General features: G+C 35.3%; 1 protein-coding gene across 1 annotated transcript in view; it reads left to right on the top strand.

The window, feature by feature from the left end:
- The window catches only part of GPC5 (glypican 5), a 1382768-nt gene that overhangs the window by 455777 nt on the left and 907484 nt on the right, over window positions 1-19507 (top strand). The window contains exon 6 of the mRNA XM_010338876.3: window positions 19338-19458. Coding sequence (XP_010337178.3) covers window positions 19338-19458 — 121 coding nt within the window. The remainder of the gene's footprint in view (window positions 1-19337; window positions 19459-19507) is intronic.

Raw genomic sequence — 19507 nt, 5'->3', positions numbered from 1 at the left:
ATAAAAATTCAGTATCTAATCTGGTCTATAGGTAGATAACAAGAACTTGAATACAGTCACAGAGCCACAATCTAATAGCAGACGTATTTAAGATTTTTTTTTTTTTTTTAGAAACAGCTTTTTCTCTCTATATTGATCACATAAGAATCTCAGATTTAAAAACCTCTTGAGCCTGAGAAGCTTAGCTAAGACAGATTTTATGTACGTTCTTAAGGTTCCTAGGCTTGCCAGGAAGTGACAATTTTTACTTGCTTTAAGGGTGGGAACCTTTGAAGGCAGACATTCTGTGCATGCACTCAAATATTATATTCTGTTTAAAGCCTTGGTAATATAACCAATGTTTTCAATTTTATCCTTCTATAAAGAGATAGCAAATTTTTATTGAACTTATGCAAATAACTATATGATCATGAAAAATAAGAATACTCATGAATAATTTCTGCATTTGGAGGGATCAAGTAGGTAGAAAAAAACAAATATTTCCATGTTTGTTCATAAAAAGTATGTTGTACCAAATTGCTGTACACTACAAAGAGCTTAAGAGAGAAAATTTCCATAAATCTGGAAAATTAAATAAGAATCAACAATGTTTCAAGTAAGTCATAAAAATGTTATTTTCATCAGGTACTTTAATCTAATGTGATTAAATTTTGTTCAGCTTGACCTCAATTAGCAGTTTCATGAATTCATCAGTTTCTTCATTACAGTTTCAAATTTTTTATTTAGTTCATTTATATTAAAGTTATTAGGAACCTCCATTTAAGAGTGCTTATTAGAGTATTTTCCATGAATCTGATTGCAGATGCCTCTAGAGAATTCAAACAAAAACTGTGAGCTACAAAAACTTTGAACAACTATGAATAAAAAGATAATGAACATTTATAATTGAAAAGGAAATTTAGTTTTTTGAAATAACAACCCAAATTATGACTGATAGCATCACATCAGAACTATCAGACTTTATACATTTCATAATCTTTAGAATACTCACATCAAAAATATAACCACAAATATAGCCATAAACAAGAGTTAACACAGCAAAAAACATGACTGGTGACATATTACATTCTTGTTAATTTATATAATTTTTGAAACATTAATAACATGTCCAGACATTTTAGTTCAGGATAAACATTTACCACATAATATTCTTTCTCATTAAAGTTTATTCTCTTTACAATCATTCTTACCAAAAATACATTTTCATACCCATAACTTTTTTCACATTTCTCTCTGCTACTTACTTGTCCATTTTTAGCATGTTTTTATGGTTTTCCAAATTTTTATTTAGAAACGACCTTTAAATAAACTCCAAATTAGGCAAAATTATTCTTTTTCTCAATGAAGAACACTTTTATGCTTTTCTTACAAATTTTCATTAAAAATATATTTTATTTTTGATATACTTTATACACAGAATTGTATATTAATTGTAATTTTCCTTTTTTTATTTGAAATGAAGTCTTGCTCTGTCACCCAGGCTAGAGTGCAGTGGCGTGATCTTGGCTCACTGCAACATCTACTTCCTGAGTCCAAGTGATTCTCCTGCCTCAGCCTCCAGAGTAGCTGGGATTACAGGTTGCTGCCACTGTGCCTGGCTCATTTTTGTATTTTTAGTTGAGATGGGGTTTCATCACCGTGGCCAGGCTGGTCTCGAACCCCTGACCTCATGATCCACCCGTCTCAGCCTCCCAAAGTACTGGGATTACAGGCATGAGCCACTGTGCCCAGCCACAAATCAGTATTATGATAAAAATTATTATATCATTTTAGAAGCATGATTCCAAAGAACATAACTTGTTATGTCTTAATAGACCCAAATATATTTAGACTTTCTATAAAATATAGGAAGCCAGTAACAAAATTAATCTTTAGCAATTTCTGTTTCAGTTTTGTAACTTATTTGAAAATGACCCAGAAATTTAGTTGACACAACAATACTTTAAGAGTTTAAATTAAACAAAAAGTTTATTCATAAACATTTCTCTTTTATATTTATCTGATTTATTTATCTTTAACACTTATATCTAGATACTTATGAAAACTAAGATATTAGACAAAGCAAGGCACCATTTGAAGTTTTTTCTCTGTTAACCATTTTTATAGCATGTGAATGTCAAGTATTTTCCTAAATAAGAAACTTAAAGTTATTTGCATAGACATTTTGCTGATAACTCAAAAAATGTAGCTGTTTTTATTAAACAAACAATATTCAATTACTCTTGCATATCAAAGATTTACACAAATGAAGATCATTCTGTTTCCAGGTAGACTTTGTAGTTTTATAAACTTTGTGTCAAATACTGATACCCTGAAAAATATAGCAGAGACAAATATAATCCTGTCTGACCAGTAAATCTTAGAGGGAAAAAAGTATGCCAATGACTTTGAAGACATTTGTATTTTTATTTCATCACCAAATTTAAAACCAACTTATTTATTAAAAATTTACTTAAGCCATATGAACTAAAATGCTTTTAGGTTTATCACTATATATTTTATATGAGCATGCATCTGCCTAAACCAATCTGAATAGAATTTTTAAGGGATTTCTGGCCCTCTACCTCTGATTTAACCAGGTAGAAAAAACATAAACCATAAAACATGTACATATGTATAAGCATACCTAAGCCATATACACACACAATGAAAAATCTTGTAGCTTTCATTCTAGAACTTTGGTCATGAGATAGTAATATTCACACTGATTTATAAAAGACAGTTGGTTCCAAATTATGTATCTGACAAAATAGAACCTGTTTACATGACTAAATTATATTGCCCCTGTAGATACTCTTACAAAGTCTGTGGACCAACATTGTAGATACTACTTATTTTTCAATCTAATTTACCCTCTCTTTCCTACCTCCTTTTTTTCATTTTCAAGTGAGTTTAGGGTTAAATATTCCATTGTTTACATTTTAGCTAGGAATAGGATAATTGCATAAGAAAAACAAAATCTCCATGTGGCCCTAAAATGTTAGTAAAATAATCTATCATTGTTTTCTGGTCTATTTTACTTAACTAGTCAATGTGGGCAGGGAAGCATTTTAGGAAGTTATTTTTTCCCAGTTTTTCTCTGGCCCCTGCATGGCATGCAAAGCAATTTTTATGTTAATTAGCAATATATTATTGCTCTGAGATCAAGATTTTGACCTTTTTAAGTGCCTAACATTTGTAAACATTTATTTAGATATTTTTCTTTTAGAATATCAATTCTTCAATTATTTGTTCCATCACCCTAAGCAGTTGTTAGGCAAACGTAAATTTACATTTCCAGAAGGTGTCTAAGTTGTTGTTTTTCATGGAGCTATGATAATTTGTAGAACTATCTATTTGATAGCCCTTCAGATTTTAAAAAATCTTGGCTTGCATGCCATAAGCAGTGAATTTTATTTCAATACCTGCAGTAAAGTCAGTAGATTCAAAGTAGGTAGAAAAAAATTAGAGAACTTTGAAGGCTCTACATGTTAAGTGTATGGTCTCTTAATTTGGTACTAAGCAAAAACAAGCTTGGAGTTTTCAAGTGATCCCCATGATGACCATTGATCGAACAACATGCATGAGGAAAAGCCATGTATTGGCTGGAGTCCCAGAAAGCTTGGCATGCCTTACTATTTAAAAATCCCATTCCATTTTTTATTAACCTCTAGAGAGCAAGGAAAATGCTACAAATCTTGTCAAGGAAGGTCACGAGTTTGGATTGGTGTTTTAGATGATTGTGACATCCTTAGTGATTTTTAATTAGTCGTTCTGCACCCACCATTTAGAATGTTTAGTTTTGTTCTCAGAAGATTTACAGAAACAAGCAGGGGGACAGAACCAATCATTTGCAGATATGCATCACGAATAGAATGAAACTCAAATCAGAATGTGCACAAACATTTTAACCCAGGTGTGCAGATCAAACAAAATATTAAATTAGGCATGCAAAAAGCAAACAAGGGTAAGACACCAGAAAAGACATGTCTCAGAGACAGAATGTAAATTTTGCAGAAACCAGAGTACCGATGCCAGAAGGATAGTTGTCTTTATGGCAGAAAGGAATTGCCAGAAAAGATAAAATGTCTTTTATCATCCTAGGAGGAATGTTAAGGTATTTTATTGCAGGTGGCCTTCTAACTAAACCAAATCCCTAATAAAGGAAAAAAAGGCCCCTACAAAAAAGAGAGACGGTCCACCTGAGAGAAGACTGAGCAGGGCAGGAAAGGTGAGCATGGAAGCAGAGCTCTCAAGGGGCTCATATGAGTCCCACACACTGGCTCCTCGAATTGCCAATTCCTTCTGGAAGTGATCTGGTTTCAGGTCCTACTTCTGGATGCCATTTATGGCAAGTTTTAGAGAGAGGGTCTCTAAAATAAAATAATGTTTATTTGGGGATAGGGCATTGCCTTGGGAATACATGTGCCACAGTGAACTGTGTGTGTATACAGGAAGTAAAGGAAGACAATGGTTTCTAAAGAAAAAAATGAGGAAGACAATGTAATGGTTTTGAGATAATTATCCTTGACTACAAGGTGCTGAGTTTGGGCAAGTCGTCTCTGTGCAGATATTCTCACAGAAGTGATTTTTTGTGTAAGGTTTCAATGGCCTTTGTGTAAGGTTGTCGTTTTTGTAGTCACTGATGATGGTTCTTATTACCAGGCATACTTGCATGAGAACCATCCCTTTATGGCCCTCTTGGCTCTGTTGTCAGGTCTTATCCCTTCCTTCCCTCCCTCCTTCTCTTTCTTTTTTTCTTTTCTTTTTTCTTTCTTTCTTTTCCTTCCTTCCTTTCTTCTTTTCCTTTCCTTTCTCCTTTCCTTTTCCTTTCTTTCTTTCTTTCTTTTCTTTCTTTTCTTTCTTTCTCACTACTTTAAAGCTACTCCATTTCAATGCTGACAAAACTGCACAAATGACAGCAAGTAACCCAGAAGGGATTACTTTTCTGTGGCTGCTATGACAAACGATCATGAACTGAGTGATTTCAATCTGCAGAAATGTGTGCTCTTACAGTTGTGGAGATCAGAAGTCTGAAATCAGCATAACTGGGCCAAAATTGAAGTGTCAGTAAAACCACACTCCCTCTCATGGCTCTCGGAGAGAATCTATTCCTCACCTCTTTGCGTTCTGGCCTTCCCGGGTCTGCGGCTGCCTCACTGCAACCTCTAGCTCCATGGTCCCATGGTCTTCTCCATTTCTGTCTTTAAAACAATGCTCTCTGCCTCAGTCTTACAGGAATACATGTGATTGTATTTAGGGCCTGCTCAGATCCTCTTGGGTAATTCCTCCATTTTAAGACCCTTAATTTAATCACATCTGTAAACCCTCTTTGTAAGCTTAGTACAGATGACTGAGGAAAGGGTCCAAAGGGAAACTTTTCAGACAGGGAAGACAGAGTATGTAAACACTGATGGACCTGGCAGAAATCGTGAAAGGACTGAGAGGAGAATGAGGGAAGTATAAAGGGTAAGGGAGAAATTGGCCACATTTCTCTGTAGGTGTGGAATCTCTAGGTCATCTAGACTGGAAACTTCCATTCTACTTGGACTCCAGAGGTCTTCCAAAGTCCTGTATATGCACATTTTTCCCATACTGAGCCAGCCAAGTATGTGTTGGGTAATTGCCACTATTAGGAGTCTGGAAGTCCCTAAGCACTGCAGTTTTATGGAACCAAGTCCAGCTGTTTTCTGTGTAACTGAGTTTGCCAAGACATAGCTGGAGGAGCAGTTTTCTCATATATACAAGTGGACACAAATTAAATTCTGTTGCATAGGTAGACTGTTGTCTGAGGACTGCTTGGTAGTAGGAATTGGGCTGTAGTGTAGTTAAAGTAAGGCAAGAACAAGAATCCTAGTTATTTTCCCAATTCCTCTTCTTCCTCCTCCTCCTTCTCTTTTTCCTCCCCCTCCTCCTCCGTCTTCATCAAATACTTTAAAATATATAAATGTTTATTTTGTGACTCAACAGACCATAAAATGGAATTGTCGGACAGGACTTTAAGTTGCGTTGGAAAAGAGACAAGATCGAAACTCCGTTATGCTCAAATTCTGATGGTTTTAAAAATAGTAATTACTACAGTTATTTTCATTAAGAAAAAGTTATTTACAAATCTCTTCAAACTTCATATTTCTTCCACAGACCCAGGAACACAGCTTATTTGCTGTTCAAAGTAGAAGTAAATATAGAGAGTGGTGTGTGTGTGTGTGTGTGTGTGTGTGTGTGTGTGTGTGTGTCTGTGTTTATTTAAAAAATATATTTAGTTCTTATATTAATATGCCTGGTATTTAAGAATCCCAAACAATTTGTTTGGTAAAGTCAAAAAGAATAGCAGTCAGGTGTTCATAATGAAAGCTACAAAGATCAGCTTTTGACTCACTTGATAGGCTCCCATCCCTGATTGAAAAATACATGGACCACATATCATGGCCATTCAATTTATAGAGCGTTGGTGATGGGCCTGACTCAAAGTCTGAAAATGACCTCTGTAAAACCAGGTTCTCTATAAAAATATGCAAATTTGCCAAAGTGAGGAAGGGGAAACAATTCCGTTAAATGTAGGTTCAATAAGTGTATTAGAACATATAGAATTAACTATCTCTATTAAAACCCATCTTGTGAGTGCTGTTCCCTCATTCACTGGCGTTTTGTCTGTTGGTATAGCACTCACCCACGTTTCTATTTGCTGTGTTGTGCAGTGAGACCACATGGTTCCTCAGACACAACCTCTGCTTTGTGATTTATCTCAACACTTTAACCCTGAGATTCTTTTTTACATACTTCAGTATGTTTTCCAGAAAATATAGTCTCTATGAGGGATAAAATACCAATTAAATACAAAAAAAATCAGAGAAATATTAACCATTCACTCTACTAAGTTCTCAAAGGTTACATTCTTAACCAGGTCATATAATCGGGTCCCAGTAAAATACCTTCAGGCAGGCAATTTAATATCATGTACTTTAAAATACCATCATGCAGACAGCTTTCAACAAAGCATCCTAGAAGAAAAGGTCATTTGTGCTTACATCTTTAAAAGTTTTGAAATAGCTATTGAAGATTATCTTTATGACATTGTCCATTGTCTGTTGCTGAAAGACTTATAAATTTTGCTTAAGAGTTTAGAGTTACCAAAAAAATAGCTGCTGGCATATGCAGATACTGTTTTATTAGCAAACGACACCTGTTTGAATTCTGAGTTTCCTTTTGGCTTTCAATCGGAAGAGGCTCAGGTCTACATTTTAGGCTAAAGGGTAGTGTTTTCTTCCCTAGGTCTTCCCATGTAATTGTCACGTCCTTCTCTTCATTTTTCTGTCATTTTGGCCTTGTTTTATAGTGTCTGTGCCTTTTGTTCTAAGCTGTCTCAAAGGCTTTTCTGGAAATACGCAGCATATAAGTACAAAATGATGAAATAAACATACTTCTTTATTTTGTTGTAAAAGATGCTTGGGTTGAACTAGATGACCTCTAATGTCCTTTCCAGCTCTAAATTTATGTCACTGTCACCAAAGACAGACAAAAAATAATCTAGTAGGTTATAGGCCTAGAGATGAATGCCAAGTACTATATTCCTGCTCTAGGTATATTTCTTGTTGAAGGCAGCGCAAGATTCAGTGACCTGCTATGGTCCTTTACAGTCTTATCATGGTAAAACAAGAGAACTGATTGCTTTAAAAAAAAACTCAGTTAAATGTCTTTTTACTCTTAAGCATCCACAAAAAAATAAACATGTGTTGGTAGGAAGTACCTGGGTGTTTCATTTGCAGGATATGTTGGTAATCTTAGAATTATCGTATCTCGTAAGTAATTTTAAAGTATGTTTTAATGTATTCAGAAGCTTTTTTAATATAAAATTTAATTTGTGCTGGGATCAATTACATTTGAAAAAATACAAAAAAGCTGTATAAGACTTTAGGATCCTTCAGAATTTTATAATCTTTCTAATGAAAAGTTGGTTAAATGAAAATTATACCCTAAATCATTTTGTTTATGGCTTAAAATAGTATTTAATGTATTAGTACTCAGAAAATATTATCCCCTAAATAGCATTTTTACTTTCATGTGATGGTATCAAACAGTGAAGTGAGACAGCAAATTAGTACAAAGTGGTGATTATCAATCATCATAAATCCATGCCTTGATCTCACTGAGAAGAGTTTAATTTTAAAATGCATACCTGGAAAGTGCAAATTAGTATAACATTTCAAAGTCATATAGCATTATTGGTAATTGATTATAGTTATAATTGATCATTTTTAAGTTTGGACTGTCACTTTGAATCAAATTAGGATAATTGTAAGTTAAAGATTTATTATCATTTGCTTTGAATTTTTGATTAAAAAATGTGAAACCGTTAAAAACAGAGCTTTGACTATAATAAAGGTATTTATTCGTTCTTAGTAAGATTGAGGAGGGGTTTAAGAAAAGACTAAGCAATGTTCTGTTTTTTTACATAGGCAAAAGTTCGTTTGTGCTACTTCTTAATTAGCTAGTTAACTTTTTTGAAATGACAGTTTCCTAAACACTGCAGATTTTACATGTGCAGTCATTAGGTTTTCATGTGGAAATACTATCTTTCAAATTCACATAGCTGCTTATTTTATGAAATGCTGTGGGACTCCTTACCTGCCACCTGACTAAATTGGCATGCATATATTCACACCTTGCCAAATGAGGAGTTAGGGTAAAGAGTGATTAATATCCATCCTTTAATGAGTTTCTATCTTTCTGAACATGTTTTCATTCTATTTATTGCAGTGGTATGGTAAAATTTCCATGTTGGTTATTGTACAAAGCATAATGATACCTTATGAAAGTAATGTTAATGACATCCATAAGATGTCATAATATTTTATATTCTTAATAAGAAATTTGTTATATAACAGTAACCATAAAGACCATAAGCTCTCCTTAATTCCATTTATTTTGACTTTGTTATTAAATTTAGAAACATAGGTCTCAAATTTAGACATTATTTATATGTAATTACAAAGCCAAATAAATGTTAGAGGTTAACTCAAGAATAGTTTTGTGGCTCAACAATTGAAGTGAGATAGTGGGATCATGAAAGGTTTAATCATTTTAAATTGATTCTACAGATGTCTGCTTTCTCTAATCCCCTGTAAGCCTCCTTTCTTCCATGAAAGGTTATTCCTATAAATCTGGCACATAAAATCAATCATATGATTCTTTTCCATTCTGAGATTTCGAAGATTAGGACTTTCAACATAGAGAAAAAATGCTGTGTAGAAATTGAATGTACAAAGGGCAATACTTGGCACTTGGCAATGGAATTCAGTATTTCCCAAATATTTGAGGAAACTTACAAAAACCAATGTCTAGTACTTCTTTTTCACATTTGCTGTCAGAACCAGGAAGGGAGGCCTAGAAATGGTTTGAATGGATTTTTTTTTTTTTTTTTTTTTTTTTTTTTTTTTTTTTTGAGACAGAGTCTTGCTCTGGTACCCAGGCTGGAGTACAGTTGTGCCATCTTGGCTCATTGCCAACTCTGCCTCCTGGGTTCAAGCGATTCTTCTGCCTTAGCCTCCCAAGTAGCTAGGATTACAGGCATGGACCACCACACCTGGCTAATTTTTGTGTTTTTAATAGAGACGGGGTTTTCACCATGTTGGTCAGGATGGTCTTGAACTCCTGACCTTGTGTTCTACCCACCTTGGCCTCCCAAAATGCAGGAATTTCAAGCATGAGCCACCATGCCCAGCTTTGAATGTAAAATTTGAACTCATAGAAGCAATTCGCATCACTGATGAATAGATACAATGTATTTCCCAGAACTCCCTTTAATCCAAGAAAGCAACATTTTTACCAGAGCAAAAGATAAAACTAGTATTTAATCTCTTAGAAATTAGGAGATTTATGGCTCTAGAAATGGAAGGAATTTTAATATCCAGCCACATTAACCAAGTCATACAAGAACATAATAAACCAATCAAATAACAGCGATGAGAATAACAGCAACAACATGGCCTCTGTTCTGTCTTTAACCTTTGATAAAAATAGCAACGATGGTAAAACAAGAAAGCTCTGATCAGGTGTTTTCCTCATCTACTATTAATGATTTATTCTCACATCCTGTCCCAGTCCAATTATTAAAAAATTCTGAGACAGAACCCTTTAACTGATTCGCAATGAATTCCAGGATCAGGTTCCAGGTATTGTTTCCTCCTGAAATTTTATATGTGCACATCAAATACTATGCTTTTGGTGTGCATTTGAACCAAATTCTGTTGTATTCTAAATAAAGGGAAATTATTATCAGCCAATAGGGCATGTTGTCAGTTTCAAATAGGACAAGTTGGTAAAGTCGGGAGAAATGACTCCCTCTGATGTGCTCTATATATAGATTTATTAGCACTGCCTTTTAATATTTTATGCATTTAACAGAGAAGAAACTAAGATCTTGTTAATTATCATTTAAACACAGTTTTGTAGAATATAAATATATCCGGGCTTGCCTTTTTTCCTTGTCAATGAAAAGCAAGTAGTGCTTGGGGAACAAGTATTCCTATCCAACTGCTGTCATTCATTCCCAGCTCTGCTTAGAAGAAATAAGCACAGATGGTGGGTCTATTACTTCTCCAGCAAAAAATTTGCCTGTCTGCATTTGTGTGTTATTCCATCCTTTTCATTGTAAGGTGAAGAATTTTTTGAGTCAAGAAACTTCTGTATGAACCTTTGATATGTTTTACCCATTACTTGTACATTAAAGAGAAAAAGGAGGAATTAATGATTTATTAAAATGTCATGAGGGGAATGCAAATCAAACGTGTTTCTTACAAAAATAATCTCTAATTTAGAAACCATGATTTTTTACATGCAAATTAGTCATCAGGGAAGTAAGTTTTCATATCAGACTTGGATCCTGAAGTATTCATTTAATGATGACAGAGCCACGTAGGCCATGTTAAAAATACCTGTGTGGGTCTTTTTTATTTATACTGCGGCTTAATGAAAATTTGCCTATTGTAAACATATTAAGAAAAAGAGCATATGATTTTTATCATAATTTTTATCATAATTTTCTAAGGCTGAAAATATATACAAACAGTAAAATACCGAAATCTTAAATCTACTGCTCAATACTTTAAAAAAAAAAAACAAAAAACTTAGCACTCCTGTGTATTCAGTACTCATATCAGGAAACTTGATATTATTCCTTCTTCCAGACACTATTTCATAGAGTAACTCTTATGGTGATTTGGAACATAATTGATTAGTTTTAAAATTTTTAGTAAATTAGGTCATATAATATGTTCTGTTTCTTGCTTCTTTCATTCAATATTTAGTTTATAAGATTTGTCAATCTTTTTGCATATGGTTGTTAATTTATTCTCATTGCTGTTATATCGTTATACAAATACAACGTCCGATTTGTGGTTATTTTGAATGGTGCTTCTTTGAGCATTCATGTTATCTGTCTCTTTGGTAAATATTGCTGGGTATATGCCCTAGTTCATCGAATGTGGTTAGATTTAGTATACATGGCAAATGGTGGTTTACATCAGTTTACATTTCAATCCACTGGGAGGGAGTTCTAGTTTTCCACGTCTTTGCCAACACCACTTGATATCATTTCTCTCTTTCATTTGAACTGTTCTGATGTGTATGTATCACTATTGAAATTGTGGTTATTTTGAACATTACAACAGTAAAAGAGAACAGCTGATTTTATTAAAGCATATTCAGTTGAAGTAATGTGTATCTACTTTGCAGTATTTTTCCTTATTTACGTGATTCATAAGAAGAGCATCCTGAAATATTTAATCACATCATGGCTTGGAATGAGATTCTCAATCAGCTGTAATTCTAATACATATTATTTAAATATTTATTATTTTACTGTATTAGTAACTTTGATAACTAAGAACAAAATCGTAAGCAATTCCTTAGATCAACATGCAACAACATTCCTGCCTCTTTCAAGAAACTTTTCTGGCCTGTAAGTAAATGATATGATTAATTAATGGCTTAATTGAAATTAAGAGATGAGTCTCAGTTTTCATTGCCTGTATTGTATCTGTTTCTGAAGAAACAGAAAAATCTTCTGGCAAACCTACAGTCTGCTAGTTTCCTCTCATCCTGACAACTGTTATGTTACTGTTTCACTGGTTGTGTGCAACCTTTTGTTAAGGAGGATTGTTTTGTTTGGCTTAGTTTTACTTTTTTCTTTTTCTTTTCTTTCTTTCTTTCTTTTCTTTTTTCAAAAGACAGAGTCTTGCTCTCTTGCCAAGGCTTGAAGTTTATGAGTTTTATACTCATGGTCACGTGGTCAGTGAGATGTGAACACAGCTTACTGCAGTCTTAATCTCCTGGGCTCACGTGATCCCACTGCCTCTTCTTCCTAAATAATTGGGACTACAGGTGCATGCCACCACACCTGGCTTGAGGAGCATTTTGAAGAAAATCATGCATCCTTTTTTATTTATTTACTTTTAATACTTTAAGTTCTGGGGTACAGGTACAAAACATTCAGGTTAGTTACATAGGTATACACATGCCATGGTAGTTTGCTGCATCCATCTTCCATCATCTACTTCAGGTATTTCTCCTAATGCTATCCCTCCTCTAGCCCCTCAACCCCCTGCTCTCTCTCTCCCAGCCCTAACCTCCAACAGACCCTGGCATGCGATGTTCCCCTCCCTGTGTCCATGTGTTCTCATTGTTCAACACTCATTTATATGTGAGAATATGTAGTGTTTGGGTTTCTGTCCTTGTGTCAGTTTCCTGAGAATGATGGCTTCCAGCTTCATCCATGTCCCTGCAAAGGACATGAACTCATCCTTTTTTATGGCTGCCTAGTATTCCATGGTGCATATGTGTCACATTTTCTTTATCCAGTCTATCACTGATGGGCATTTGGGTTGGTTCCAGGTCTTGGCTATTGTGAACAGTGCCACAATTGTCTTTATAATAGAATGATTTATAATCCTTTGAGTATATGTCCAGGAATGGGATTGCTGGGTCAAATGATATTTCTATGTCTAGATCCTTGAGGAATTGCCACACTGTCTATGGTTGAACTAATTTGCACTCCCACCAACAGTGTAGAGTTTTCCTATTTCTCCACATCCTCTCCAGTATCTGTTTTCTCCAGATTTTTTGATGATGGCCATTCTAACTGGCATGAGATGGCATCTTAATGTGGTTTTTATTTGCATTTCTCTAATGACCAGCGATGATGAGCATTTCTTCATATGTTTGTTGACTTATAAATTTGTTTAAGTTCTTTGTAGATTCTGAATGTTAGCCCTTTGTCAGATGGGTAGATTGCAAAAATTTTTTCCCATTCTGTTGGTTGCCGATTTGCTGTATTGATAGTTTCTTTTGCTTGCCGAAGCTCTTAAGTTTAATTACATTTCATTTGTCTATTTTGCCTTTTGTTTCCGTTGCTTCTGGTGTTTTAGTCATGATATCCTTGCCCATGCCTATGTTCTGAATGGCATTGCCTAGGTTTTCTTCTAGGGTTTTTATGGTGTTAGGTTTTATGGTTAAATCTCTAATCCATCTGGAGTCAATTTTTGTATAAGGTGTAAAGAGGGATCCAATTTTAGCTCTCTGCATATGGCTAGCCAGTTTTTCCAACACCATTTATTAAATAGGGAATTTTTCCCCCATTACTTGTTTTTGTCAGGTTTGTCAAAGATCATATGGTTGTAGATGTGTGGTGTTACTTCTGAGGCCTCTGTTTTGTTCCATCAATCTATATCTCTGTTATCTCTGTTTTGGTACCCCAGTACCATACTGTTTTGATTACTGTAGGCTTGTAGTATAGTTTGAAGTCTGGTAACATGATGCCTCCAGCTTTGTTGTTGTTGTTGTTTTGCTTAGGATTGTCTTAGCTATGTGGGCTCCTTTTGGTTTCATACGAAGTTTAAGGTAGTTTTTTTCCATTCTGTGAAGAAAGTCAATGATAGCTTGATGAGGATAGCATTGAATCTATAAATTACTTTGTGCAGTATGGCCACTTTCACGATACTGATTCTTCCTAACCAGGAGCGTGAAATGTTTTTCCATCTGTTTGTGTCCTCTCTTATTTCCTTTAGCAGTGGTTTATAGGTCTTGAAGTGGTCCTTCACATCCCTTGTTAGTTGTATTCCTAGGTATTTTATTCTCTTTGTAGCAATTGTGAATGGGAGTTCACTCATGATTTGGTTGTCTGTTATTGGTGTACAGGAATGCTTGTGATTTCTGCAAATTGATTTTGTATCCTGAAACTTTGTTGAAATTGCTTATCAGCTTAAGGAGATTTTGGACTGAGATGATGAGGTCTTCTAAATGTACAATCATGTCATCTGCAAATAGAGACAATTTGACTTCCTCTTTTCCTAATTGAACACCCTTTATTTCTTTTTCTTGCCTGATTGCCCTGGCCAGAACTTCCAACACTGTGCTAAATAGGAGTGGTGAGAGAGGGCATCCTTTGTCTTGTGCTGGTTTTCAAAGAGAACACTTCCAGTTTTTCCCCATTCAGTATGATATTGGCTGTGGGTTTGTCATAGATAGCTCTTATTATTTTGAGACACATTCCATTGATACCTAGTTTATTGAGAGTTTTTAACATAAGGGGCTGCTGAATTTTGTGGAAGATCTTCATCTACTGAGATAATCATGCAGCTTTCGTCTTAGGTTCTGTTTACGAGATGGATTACATTTATAGATTTGCATATGTAGAACCAGAATTGCATCCCAGGGGTGAAACTGACTTGATCATGATGAATAAGCTTTGTGATGTGCTGTTGGATTCAATTTGCCAGTATTTTATTGAGGATTTCACATCAATGTTCATCATGGATATTGGCCTGGAATTTTCTTTTTTAGTTGTGTCTCTGCCAGGTTTTGGTATCACGATGGTGTTGGTCTCATAAAATGAGTTAGAGAGGATTCTCTCTTTTTGTATGGTTTGGAATAGTTTCAGAAGGAATGGTACCAGCGGGAAAAGTGTGGTATCAGAGCCAGAGTGCCAGAGTATTGGGAAAGGTCCCTAATGGCTTCCCTTGGCTAGGAGAGGGAGTTCTCCAGCTCCTTGTATTTCCTGGGTGAGTTGACACCCCACCCTGCTTCGGCCCTCCCTCCTTGGGCTGCGTACAGTGTCCAGCTAGTCCAACTGAGATGAACCTGGTACCTCAGTTGGAAATGCAGATTTCACCTGCCTTCTGCATGGCTCTCACTGGGAACTGTGGACCTGAGCTGTTCCTATTCAGCCATCTTGTTGGATGCTCTGTATCTCTTCCTTCTTCCTTCTTCCTTCTTCCTTCTTCCTTCTTCCTTCTTCCTTCTTCCTTCTTCCTTCTTCCTTCTTTCTTCTTTCTTCTTCTTCTTCTTCTTCTTCTTCTTCTTCTTCTTCTTCTTCTTCTTCTTCTTCTTCTTCTTCTTCTTCTTCTTCTTCTTCTTCTTCCTCCTCCTCCTCCTCCTCCTCCTCCTCCTCCTCCTCCTCCTCCTCCTCCTCCTCCTCCTCCTCCTCCTCCTCCTCCTCCTCCTCCTCCTCCTCCTCCTCCTCCTCCTCCTCCTCCTCCTCCTCCTCCTCCTCCTCCTCCTTCTTCTTCTTCTTCTTCTTCTTCTTCTTCCTTTCTTTTTTTGAGGTGGTTTCACCCTTGTTACCCAGGCTTGAGTGCAATGGTGCTATCTCAGCTCACTGCAATGTCCACCTCCTGGGTTCAAGCAGTTCTCCTGCCTCAGCCTCCCGAGTAGCTGGGACTACAGGCGTGCACCACCATGCCCAGCTAATCTTTTGTATTTTTAGTAGACACCGGGTTTCACTATGTTGACCAGGATAATCTCCATCTTTTGAATTCATGATCCACCTGCCTCGGCCTCCTAAAGTGCTGGGATTACAGGTATGAGCCACCGTGCCTGGCTCTCTTCTTAATTATAAACAGTAAAACCTTAGAAAATGTAATTAGAGAAAAAAATAACATTTTTTACCAAGTTAATTGTATCTCTACCTTTTATTAGTTGGTTTCAGGATTGATACTTATGGGTGGTTGTATTTTGGAGCATGTGTTCCCTGGGTTCAACTTCTTGCAGTACACTTTATATATATGGTATGGCCTTACTTGAGTAACTGAAATTACTTAGCCTATCCAGATCCCAGAGTATCAACTTGTAGAATGGGAGTAATTATAATACAAATATTATATGGTGAGTTAGTCCAAGTCCTCCAAGAGGTAGGCGTTGAAAAGAAGTTAAACAAAAGAGGATTTTATTAAAAGAAATCTCTATGAGAGAAAATGGAGAGGAAGCTGAGTAAGTCTGGAAGAGCTCTCAGCTGTGAGGCAGGTCTGATCCAGAGTGAAGGAAAGCAGAAAGTAAGGTTGAGTGGAAGCATTGGAGCATGACATACAGTCTAAGGAAGCATAAGAAAAGGCTTCAGGGAAGCCTGGGCCAAGACTGGTCCTCAGAGAATCCCTGTGTCTCCCAGTGAGGGATCTGCATTAGCAATCCTGCTGCCCTCAGTCATTTACTGAGGGGCAGATGCAGAAACAGATTTTAGAACAAAACAGTAAGTGGCCTTAGTCACTTAAGCTTCTGTACTTTGACGTCTGTGAGTTTCATATTCATGGTCACCAAAAGATGGTTATTATGAATTGATAAACTCATGAGTAAAGCAATGCCTAAATCATAGTTATGTACTTACCAATTTATTTATTAATATTATTCATTATCATTATGAATATTCAACACAATAAACAAGCCACATGTGCAATCTACTTGGGATATTGGGAGAGTAAAGAATAACATAACAGTGCTACAGATAATTTAAGAGATGGTTTCTCCCTCTCTGTGTGTCTATATATATATATATAATTTAATTTTTTCTACAATAAAGAATAATGTAATGCTGTTACACATTAACAACATAGGTATAATTATTTCCCTTCTATTTGTTATAGACGTATACCCCTAAATCCCTATGAATATTGGAATACTTAATGCTAAGACCCACATGCCTGCAAAAAGAAGTGGTTTCAAGGTTAATTTTTAAATCAAAAGAGTTATTAATATTATTTTTGTCATGCCCAACTGATATCATCATTAGGAAAAAGGTTAATCACTTATTATTACTTGAAGGACTTATTAGGAAATGTTCCATCCAGATCTTAAAACTGGTCACTGGAAGTACATCACCTTGGGAAGAACTGAATAATTCTTGAAACCCCTCTCATACAGCCATATTCTCAAACATAGATCCTTCTTTTATTTTTTTCAAAATTACTGTAGAAGATTCAGAGGGTGTTTAGGGTTAGCACGATATTCTGCTCAAATATAGGGAAGGAGAGTTAGATTGAAATGAGAATATTTTTGCTGAAAAGTATTACGATATTTAATGAGCAAACAAATTAATCAGATGGCAGTGTTTCGTTTCAATCTCTTAAATGCCCTTTAAATTTCAATAGCTTTTGGAGTACAAGTGGTTGTGACAACGTGGATGACTTGTATAGTTGTGAAGTCTGAGATTTTATTGCACCTGCCACCTGAGTAGTGTACATTGTACAAACACGTAGTTTTTTATCCCCCACCCACTTTGCCAACTTCCCCTTTCTGAGTCTCCAGAGTCCATAATATCACTCAATGGAGAGTCTTAAATATTCAGGGTGGAATCTTTAGGATGTGGTCCTCTATCCATTGCTTTCCACCATTCCACCCTCTATCCATTGCTTTCCACCATTTGTACTCTCTGCTTTGTAAATAGAGAACTGTTCTCCCTGTCTGCCTTGTTCATGTAGCTTGGCCATTTTCCTTGCTGGGATGACATCCTTTGCCCTGAAGTTCTCATTAACTATACAATAGGTGTCCTCTTCTTACCTCAATACATCTGAGGCTACCTCAAGTTATAACTTCTTCTTTAGTTTTTTCTAGTGTCTGAGTCCAAATTGACTTGTCCATATCCAGAATGTCTACTACTTGTCTTATCTTTCCTCACACTTGGCACGTACCATTTCTTTCAGCTACTTTAATATTGTTGTATTTCAACTGTTCATTTGTGTTTATATTACACTATTCTGCCAGGCAAATAAGGGTATTTGTATTACTGAAATCTGTGGTATCTTTTACATGTAGTAAACTGTAATAAATAAACATACAAATGAATAAGTTAATTAATATATTCCTGGGTAAATAATGAGCATTATCAGGACAAAAATTGAGTCTTACCCCTTCTTAAAATTCTAATCACCTAGTACAGGACTTGGAACATAGCCTGCGCTTAAGACATCTTTGTGACTAATAAATTTCAATATTTTCATTAATTCCAAGTTGAAATTATAGGATTGTAATTTGGGGAAGGTAGTGAAATTTCAAATGGCTCTCACTGCCTGTGAAATGACCCTTTTACATACCACATTGTTTATCAGATCTTTGTTTAGGTGAACCTAGGTGAAAGTGGGTTGTTTTCTCTACTTAGAAAATATTTTGCAGATTTTAGTAGCTTACAAATTTGGTGATTTTAATTTGCACAGTTATGGTTTATGATACTGACTTGTACAGTTATATATATTATATATGTATGTGCCACATGTGCGATCTGCTTGGAATATTGGGAGAATAAAGAATAACATAACAGTGCCACAGAAAATTTAAGAGAATTATATATATATATATAATTTTATTTTTCTAAAATAAAGAATATTACACATTAACAACATAGCTATAATTATTTTTCTTCTATTATTTGTTATTGCTGTATACCGCCAAATCCCTAATGGATACTGGGCTTCTTAAGTCTAAGCCCCTCTATGCCTACAAAAAGAAATGAGTTCGAGAATGTTTAAAAAATTGAAAGGTTTGTTAATATTATTTGTATCACGTCCAATTGATAGTGTCATTATTAAAATATTTAATCACTTAGAAGGACCCAATTAGGAAATACATATATAAATAATTATACATCTATGTTATATATATGTAATTATATATACATGTATATATAATATATATGTGGTAGCTTAATATTTAAAAAAATAAGATTGGTACTGTATAAAATAAGCTGACCCAGACAATACTGGTGCAGATGTATGTATAATTCAGCAAGAACTGGTAACAAAGTGAGATGTATATCAACTCCATGTAGCATATTGTTATGTATTAAAAAACAAGCAATTTTGGGTTGGGTCCATTGAGAGAATAACATTATTTTTACAATGATCTAATGGCATGATAAGCATTTTAGCATTTTACCTGGACAAAGATTACAGCTGTGCCAGTTTCTGTTTCAAGAAAAAAATACATCGGTGTATTCTCTAAAGGAGGAAATTCTGTGCTCAAATATGTTCAGATAGCTGTGGCAGGTAATACTCTGATCAGGTACTAAGTCATCTATCTTTCACATTTCTCTGTGCTAGTTATAGTCTGCGTGTGGTTGGAGATGGAATCAAAGCCCAGTCTGGGAATCCTGAAGTCAAGGTCAAAGGAACTGATCCCGTGATAAATCAGATTATTGATAAACTGAAGCATGTTATTCAGGTAAGTCCTGATCCTATATTTATTGGTATACTCAATACTAAATAATAAA

Source organism: Saimiri boliviensis, chromosome 16, assembly GCF_048565385.1.
Source record: "Saimiri boliviensis isolate mSaiBol1 chromosome 16, mSaiBol1.pri, whole genome shotgun sequence".
Classification (NCBI taxonomy): domain Eukaryota; kingdom Metazoa; phylum Chordata; class Mammalia; order Primates; family Cebidae; genus Saimiri; species Saimiri boliviensis.
Note: the sequence above shows the minus strand (reverse complement) of the source record. Positions and strands in the feature narration are given on the sequence as shown.